Genomic DNA, 10,000 nt, shown 5'->3' with positions numbered 1-10,000 from the left:
TATCAATCTGTTAAATTTTTTATATATACAGTGCAAATGTGAGTGTATGTGTGTTTGGTCCTGTTGCTTTCATATTTTTAATTATATATAAGCTTTATATATCATCATACAGTACAAAAGTATACCTTCATTACTTTCATAAATGTTCATATTAAATGGTTTCATAGATTTAGTATTTTTCTATATTCAAATATATATATATATATATATATATATATATATATATATATATATATATATATATATATATATATACTACAGTATATATAATAAATAAATAATACATAGAGTATATATATATATATATATATATATATATATATATATATATATATATATATATATATATATATATATATGCATATATTTATATGTGTGTGTGTGTGTGTGTGTGTGTGTGGATAAATACATGAAGCACATACAGTGCTCAGCATAAATGAGTACAATAATATATTTGTGCATTAGATTAGTACTAGAACTAAACAAAAAAAAACTTAAATTCAAAAATGTGTTCACTCAAATTAATATTTTGAGAAAAAAAATTAAATATAATTGTAATAAACAGGATAAATAAACATCTATCTATCTATCTATCTATCTATCTATCTATCTATCTATCTATCTATCTATCTATCTATCTATCTATCTATCTATCTATCTATCCTTTAAAATAAAATGTAAGTTTTAAAATAGAATATAAAATAAAAATATATAGACAAACACAAACACACACACACACACATTTAAAATATATTTCAAACAACGTTTCCAATGTTGTACCTTACAAAAAATTACATTTGATTTTTGTTTTATAGCATAATTTAAAAAATCTATAGATAAGCATGTGATGATTTAATATATTTATACTTAGATTAAAGAGCCAAAATGCTCTTTCAATGCTTATTATAACCTTTACCGGGGTTTAAAACATGCCAACAATGTACAAAGTGTGTATGTGTGAGAAGGTGCTTGGCAGTATTAAAAAACGACCTTGTAAGGAAATAAACAGAAGTGAGATTAATGGGCTATTTAACCACCTCATACAGAGACCCAAAACAGAGCAGGATCAGCACTTGGATACAGGCAGGGACAGAACAAGTTGCTTGTACATTGCCTACAGCAAACAGAGGACAGCACTCATCCACAGATGCCAAATTTAATTGGAAGAGACAAAAACCGAATTCATCACTTTCATAGATTAACCTGCCTGAATTATGTACATTGTGTAATAATCAACATGAGTATATTCACATAGAAAAAACAGTACATGAAAGAATTTAAGATAAATATTTGTGTATAAAAGCGATTTAAAAATTGCACTGCATTTTAGAAGAAAATAGCTTTCCCTTCATTTCTCCTTTCATCTTTGTTGTTTAAATCGATGTGATGAAATAAATGCTGCAATAACTTTTTGAAGCACAGTCAGTCTCACTGTTTCCTCTAGGCCAATATTTACTTTTTGCACTACAGTATATGTCTTTCAAATAAATCCAGCGTGCTCCATAAATTACACTTCAGTCATATAATCCACACAACAGCTATTAGGAAAATAAAGAAATTAACACAACGCAAGTTAGCACACACTCCATCATCAATACATTAGATTTGTGTGAATGTTTGAAATATGTCCAAGAAATACATCAATACACATTACACACTGTCGCACCTTTATAAGCACACAGCTAAGCGACCTTAAATCAGTTTGGACATCAGCATTCGATAAACGCACTGCCACCGTGGTATAACGACACCATAATATGAGCATCTTTGTCGACACACACCTGTAAAAGCGGATGAGAGTGTGTAAGTTGCTTGTCGGCGATATGCCCGTGCCTGGAGGACGAATTACGCGTCCATCGGCTCAATAGCGGGGTGTGTAATGATCTTGATACACAGCACATTAAAGCATTAGACATCCAGAAGCGCGCGAATGCAGAGGCATGAATACACACTTGGCATTAGAGCCCAGTAATAACAGGCATGAGCAGATGCGCAGCTGAAAACCGCCGGAAAACTCCGAATCATTTCCACCAGCATAACAGTGACAAAAAGGTAAACACTTCACTCACCTCTTTTGTGTTGACGATTCCTCTGACGTATTTCCCCAATACCGAGCCGACACATAACATACTGGACACCACGGCGAGTCCTAATACTTTCTCCATCTTCACCTGTCCACCGTAACGTTTCTGCGCTCTTCTTCTGATGCTGTGCGAGCAGAGGAAGATCTGCCCACTGTGGCTGCCAGACGCGCGCGCCCTCGTTCTCGCATGTATCCCCAGAATTGTCGCCGGGAGCGCGCCTAGCACCGCACGCGCTTCGCAAGCGTAAAACGCGCGCTGCCGATATTTTATTGCGACATAGCTAGTCGTTTTTTTTTATTGATTAACCCCTTCCCATCGTTGGCCACCTCTTCACACTTTACATCCAGCCACACCACACAACGTAGGTTCAGATAATTATATTATTCAAATATAAATCAACACAGGGAAATACATAACGCAGAAAAATACGTTTTATCATTGTAACATTCCTACAGTTCTCAAAATATTGTTGAGAGAAAAAAAAGACAACTTAAGAATATATGGTCTCTTTCTATACAATATATGTCATCTGAATATACAGTACATTCCAAATACACAGGTTTGCACTTATGGTGACTTTACATTAGGGATAGTAGTGGTAATAGTAGCTATAATAGTTATAATAATAATACTTATTATTAGTATCAGTATCATCATTATGATTAAGAATCATATAGAAGTCATCTCTCAGTTTATGAATGGCTCTCATCACTCAAAATATCCACCTGATATGCTGTTGCTGAAATATAAAGTGCTTATTTTCTGAGATTGTCCTGAATACATGAGGTCTGACGGAACATAACGAAGTGTTCCTGCAATTTCAGAATTTCTGAAGTGAAAATGAGAAGAGAACAGACATCATCACCCTCACAAATGATACTGCAGTGGTCATTAGAGCTTGCGCTTAAAGTGCACAACATCACCCATGCTGGACTTGAAGAGGCTAGCAGAAGCTCAGAAACACTTGCAAGCCAATCTATTCTGAGACAACCAAACAACAGCAACTACCGATTAAAACCCAATTGAGTGACGGATTTGACTATTAGTCTGGAGACACAGCTGTAAAATGCAATGACACGACTCAGCGGGCTTGTGTCTCTGAGAGAAGATGATGCAGCACAGTTTTGGCTGCTTGCGCCTCTGTAACAATACACATAGGTATGGCTTTTTAAACAGAGGACTAAATTAACATGGTGTTTTATATAACACCCTTGAGATGAATGAGTAAAGACTCTCAGAGGGAGGCAGTTTGAGAGTCATACACACAAAAAGATGGGGGGAACAAAACAATGTGAAAATGCTGAACAGTGCATTCAAGGTTACATCTTCCAACGCCAAAAAAAAAGCTAACAGAGACAATTTGACAGGAATGGATAACCAGAGGGCGTCAAGTGTCTTATCGTTCCTCTTCCTGTGCTGGTTGTTTTAGTCCTGGTCACACACAATGGCTTTCACATCTATAAGCACAATGACACACTCTTTCCAAACCCAACTATATCACAACTTCTTTCCAACCATAACTTGCATGTATATGGTTTGTTAATGTGAGGTTGAAGTTTTCACACGTGGCAAAAGTGAATATAATCATCATTTAAAATCCAGTAAGTAGTCAAACATTTCTTTGTGTTTCATGAACTATTATAGCTTTACATTTTTGAGCCGAACATCAAAACTGTCCTATAGTGTGAATATATGGTTATCTTTTCATCAATAAAATGCAACTCTTATAAATTAAAAAACAAAATCTAAATAATAACGTTAATACCTCAGGCTTATTTTTAAAAGTGTCTATTTTAGTAAATGGCAACCTTTTTTTTCATCCATGAATTTCTAAAAACACAGGAACTTGACACATTTTGTCACTAAATACCATGTCCTCTGGTTGTGACACTATATGCTAATTTTAAAGAGCCCCTATTATGGGTTTTTGAAAATGAGCTTCCATGCAGTGTAACACAGCACTAAGTGAATGAAACATCCAGCTGAGGTTTAAATCTGAAAGCGCACCATGTTTTAATCTTTAACTAAATAGTCGACTCCGAGTCGAATAAATGAATCGTGTTGGGTTCAGATCTTTTGCTTGAAAGCATCGACACAAATACAGTACATCACCAAATATGAAGTGCTGGATCTGGTAAAACATGAACGCGCCTTTCCCTTCAGACACCTGCAAAGTGTGGGGATCACAGGGCTGATTATGACGATCACTGACAAATGGAGTTTCGGCTGTGGGAATAAAACTTTGAAGTTCATTTTCACAACAATACCATGGTATAGCCAACCTAGAGCTATAGTGTTTGTTCCTGTCATTTTTCTGATTTTGATACAATAACCTATGCTGCAACGCGGGACTCGTCGGCCATTTGCTATAAAGGAAGGAGCAGCAGAGACTATCATGTGTGCGACTTTGACAGGGACTTTTGTGTAGTTCGCAAAATATGTATTTAATTGTGTGTTGTAATGTCTCGCACTGAACCCACGTCGACCAATCACAACAAACTGGGTCATCGGACCAATCACAGCAAATTAGCCTCACGAAAAGGAGGGTTTGGGGACAAATGAATCTCTGAACAAATCATATGGGAGTCACTGGGATAATTAGGTCAAAATAAATGCATATTATAAGACAATGAAAGTGTTTTCTTGCATGCATATCAGCCTGTTGTTGGAGACCCCAAAACTAAAATATAACCTTTTATAATGCCATAATAAGGGCTCTTTAAATCATCAAATCCACTGAAAACTTAACCCCATTCAAGATCATGTGACCCCAATTATTTACGCATTTATCTTTGTTCAAATCACTATATAATATGTTTTGTTGTCCTTTGAAAATGTCCAACATGTCTGACAAGTCATGAAGAAAAATATATGTATAATTTAAAATTTCATATAAAATAAATAGCATTATATGAAGATAAGTGTCCAACATTGTAGATAAAACCCTTTTTATATATTACTAAGAGTTGTTTTTTCTGAATTTTTCCTATGTCACACCATATGACATTTTTATGGTACATTTGTACACTCCAGAAATAAAGGTACGCGAGCTGTCACTGGGGTGGTACTTTTTCAAAAGGTACACATTTTGTACTTAAAGGGTCCATATTGGTACCTCAAAAGTATATATTCATACCTAAATAATTAAGAGGAAACACTTTTGTACTTTTTAGGTACTAATATGTACCCTTGAGGTAATAAATATGGAACTTTTAGGTACAAATTTGTACCTTTTGACAGCTCGCGTACCTTTATTTTCTGAGAGTGTACAGTAAATGTAAATTTTTAAAAAAGTGCAAGAATTGATAAAGTTAGTGACCCCTTATATTTTCTTAAATATCAGTTTTCATATCTATTTTTTCTACAAATGTTTTTTTTTTACTGCCTATTTGTCTTCCACCCATACACAGAACCAAACTGACACGTACACCAAGAACAGCAACGGTCAAGACACGTGAAACAAAAAGTGCAGACTATCCACGATTTGGCATTTCAAATCTGTCACCAGAAGGAGCAGCTTTTTGACACAGAGGAAAGAGCGAGCAAGCAAATCTTTTTATATTGTGACACTCTCGTAAACTCTCTCGAATGCTGCCATCAGCACTAGATGGAGAATTGTTTTCTCTCAGCAGACTAAAGCTCGACTTTAGCTCTGGCTTAATCCAATCATAGAACGCCGATAAATCAGCCCTTTTCTCCAGAATCTATACACAGTCCCGAAAGACACTGTGCTGCTGAACAGAGCGAGTTATAAAATGACAGCGAGTGGAGTTATAACCCATTGTTGTTTCGATAATAAGCTGAAGAGTGCTTTAAATAGGATGTGTGTGCTCTCTAAAGACATTACAGGAGGCCAGGCCACTGTAACTCTGCAGAAGACCAAACCTCCCACACGACACTAATACATTTTATGGAGTGCCAAAATTTTGGGAGTCAAAAGAGTCAATTAGTGCCAGGGAAAGAGGCGACCTGATTGGAAATAGAGACATGCAGTCGCAGCGGTGTGTATCACACATGTGCGGGCTGAAAGATTTCATTGGCTCAAGGTTGCTGAGTGTTGAGGGAGTCTGCTTAAAATACCTCTAGGACAGACTGGGTGAGAATTGAAAAGTGTGCTTAAAATGGGTCAGCATGCACTGGGACACATGACACGATTGTGAACAGAGGGAAACAAACTGAGTGAAAGAGGGAGATGGAGAAATAATGGAAATTTCGCAGTGACATGTCAAGGCTCGGATAGAGAGGTACAGCTGATTTTTTCTGCTCTCCAAGCTTGTCCAGTTTTTAAAACCACAGTATGTCTGAGAATATTTTTCTTCTGGAAAAAGTCTTATTTGTTTTATTTCGGCTAGAATAAAAGCAGTTTTTAATAAAAAAAAAAATAAATAAGGTCAAAATTATTAGCCCCATTAAGCTAAATATTTTTTCAATTGTCTACAGAACAAACCATCGTTATACAAAAACTTGCCTAATCACTCTAACCTGCCAAGTTAACCTAATTAACCCAGTTAAGCCTTTAAATGTCACTTTACGCTGTATAGAAGTGTCTTGAAAAATATCTAGTAAAATATTATTTACTGTCATCATGGCAAAGATCAAATATATCAGTTATTAGAAATGAGTTATTAAAACTATTATGTTTAGAAATGTGTTGAACAAATCTCTGCATTAATCAGAAATTGGGGAAAAATAAACAGGGGGGCTAATAATTCTGACTTCAACTGTGTGTGTGTGTGTGTGCGTGTGTGTGTATGTATGTGTATGTATGTATGTATGTATGTATGTATGTATGTATGTATGTATGTTGTATGTATGTATGTATGCATGCATATTATATATATATATATATAATATATATATATATATATATATATATATATATATATATATATACACGTCTTTTTTGACAAGAAGTCTAACTTAACAAACAAATGATGAGATTATAGCATGATTACGATAAACAAATCTTAATTATACCACTCCAACAGCACTTGTAACTTAAAGGGATAGTTCATCCAAAATGAAAATGTACTCATCGTTTGCTCAGTCTCAAATTGTTTCAATGCTTTATGAGCTTCATTTTTCTGTTGAACACAAAATAACATTTTTAAAAAAAATTATGGAAACTGACATTAGCAATAAGTGGCTTTTTTGGAGAAACAAGTGCAGATTGAGAAAATGCAACTTTCCCTTTAACGAGTAGTGCACCAAAAATTAAAAATAAATCATTAACTTGTGACTAAAACTGGTGGTGTTCTGTAGAATTACGCTTATCTCTCTAGATTACGCTTATTTTACCAAAATAAAATACGACCATGCCTTGATTTTTTATTATTTCATTAGGACAGTAAGGTCTGACTTTGCTTAGACAAAAGTCTTGTCACTTAACAGAAATAATGTACAGTATAGAATATAAAGTCATGGTGCAGTGGAAAAAGAATTAATATTGTGTATGACTCTCATGAGCTTGGGGGACTGCATCAATACATCTCTGCAGTGACTCAAACAACTTATTAATAAAGTCATCTGGAATGGCAAAGAAAGCGTTCTTGGAGGACTCCAAGAGTTAATCAAGATTGGCTGGCCAGTCCAGGAGCACCTTGACCTTTGCTTTCAGAAACTTTAATGTGGAGGAGAAGGAGCGCTCTTCTGCTGAAGAATTTGCCCTCTCCTGTGGTTTGTAATGTAATGGGCAGCTCAAATGTCTTGATACTTCAGGCTGTTGATGTTGCCATCCACTCTGCAGATCTCTCGCTCTCCCCCATACTGAACATAACCCCAAACCATGATTTTTCCTTCTCCAAACTTGACTGATTTCTATCAGTATCTTGGAACCATGCGAGTTTCAATAGGTCTTCTCCAGTATTTGTGATTGCATGATTGGGATGCAGTTCAACAGATGATTCATGAAAAATCTACCTTCTGCTACTTTTCCAAATGATCAACTAGAAGTCAAGTTATTATTTGTTGCTCTTACAACTGGATAAATGACAAGAATTTTGTCAGGTAGTGTACGTATGCGTGTATGTGTATATTATATTCATTCATTTTCTTCTTGGCTTAGTCCCTTTATTAATCTGGGGTCGCCACAGCGGAATGAACCGCCAACTTATCAAGCATTTGTTTTACGCAGCGGATGCCCTTCCAGCTGCAACCCATCTCTGGGAAACATCCATACACACTCATTCCCACTCATACACTACGGACAATTTAGCCTTCCCAATTCACCTGTACCGCATGTCTTTGGACTGTGGGGGAAACCAGAGCACCTGGAGAAAGCCCACGCAAACGCAGGGAGAACATGCAAACTCCACACAGAAACGCCAACTGACTCAGCGACCTTCTTGCTGTGAGGCGACAGCACTACCTACTGCGCCACTGCGTTGCCATATGTATATATGTATATATATGTAGTATATGTCAAATGATTCAAAGGGGTTTGATAAAAAATCAACATTAGTTTTAAAAGATGAGTTTTGTTTTTTAACAAAAAGCTTATATTTCTTTCAATTTCTCATTTTGTGGTTAAATAAAAAGGACAACTGGTATTAGAACACCACCGTAGTGAATAAATGATCATTTATTTCCTTTTTTGAGTGAGCTAGCTAGGTAAAAAGATAATTCACCCATGAATATACGGTTATAATTTGTTCACTCTTATGTCATCTCAAACCTGTATGACTTTGAGTGCATGGGCAAAAAAACAAAACACTGAGAAATTCTTCAAAATATCTTTTTTTTTTTTTTTCAATTTAACAATGAAAGTCATTAAAGTCTCATGCTGGTTTATTTCAGACCCCAGTGGCTTTCATTGTCAAAAACAACTGAAACAGTGTTCAGAAAATAAAGTCATTCAGGCTTAAAATGACATGAGACAAAAAAAAAGAAAGAGGAATTTTCATTTTTGGATGAAAATACATTTTCAAGTTAACATTTACAAACAACAAACAATTTTTCACTCCATTATAAAGACGTTAAACACAGGACAATAGCGAAATAGACTTTGACTAGAACAAGACTGAACACCAAAGAACACGTAAAACTATCACAAATTCAGCAAAGCTTTGTGTCACTTAAGCTGTCGTTCCACATAATGCTTGTGGGGATTTGATCACGATTAACATCATTTAACAACCACAGAAGCGTACGAGGACAAAAGCAGCATCAGAAATCCCATTCAAACGCTACTCACACAAGACATCCTTTGGAGCCAAGAGGCAGGCAGATTAATAAAGGGTGATTACCATACACAGAGTAACACCATATTATAATTTAGTGCCCACTATAAAGACATGAACAAAAAAACAAAAATCAACCATTAATAAATGCTTTCGTCAGTGAGCTCCAGGATGCCTAGCAGCAATGCATTCTACGGAGTATAAATAGTATCACAGGTTTAATATTGAATCACAGCTTGTAGACTGAATTCATTAATGTATAAGAACAGTTAGTGCTATATAAGGTGTGAGGGTTGGGTTTGTACATCCATTTTTCATTTTATGACCATTTTAAGATTGTACAACAGGCAGGATATTAGTTTTTGTGCTGGTATAACGCAACAAAAGGCAAAGTGGTAAGAGAGATGTAAAGGGAGTGCATAAATACACATTTGAATAATAAAGCTGTTATATATATATATATATATATATATATATATAATATATATATATATATATATATATATATATATAATATATATATATATATATATATATATATTATATATATATATATATATACTCTATTACTACATATTTAAAGAGAAAGTTCACCCAATATTGAACATTTAATCCCTCTCAAGTGGTTACAAATCTTTTTGAGTTTCTTTATTTTATTAGAACACAAAAGAAGATATTTTGAAGAATGTATTATTTGTTTTTTCACACTATGGAAGTCAATGGCTACAGGTTTCAAAC

At 35.0% G+C, this 10,000-nt stretch overlaps 1 protein-coding gene across 1 annotated transcript in view; it reads right to left on the bottom strand.

Moving 5' to 3' along the window:
* The window catches only part of tmem145 (transmembrane protein 145), a 39,295-nt gene extending 37,046 nt beyond the window's left edge, over window positions 1–2,249 (bottom strand). Inside the window, exon 1 of the mRNA XM_056476161.1 lies at window positions 2,070–2,249. Coding sequence (XP_056332136.1) covers window positions 2,070–2,165 — 96 coding nt within the window. The 5' untranslated portion in view covers window positions 2,166–2,249. The remainder of the gene's footprint in view (window positions 1–2,069) is intronic.
* Between the last annotated feature and the right edge of the window lie 7,751 nt (window positions 2,250–10,000).

The sequence above is a fragment of the Danio aesculapii genome, chromosome 16, assembly GCF_903798145.1.
Source record: "Danio aesculapii chromosome 16, fDanAes4.1, whole genome shotgun sequence".
Classification (NCBI taxonomy): Eukaryota; Metazoa; Chordata; class Actinopteri; order Cypriniformes; family Danionidae; genus Danio; species Danio aesculapii.
The sequence above is the reverse complement of the archived record's forward strand: the minus strand, read 5'-3'. Positions and strand labels throughout refer to the sequence as shown.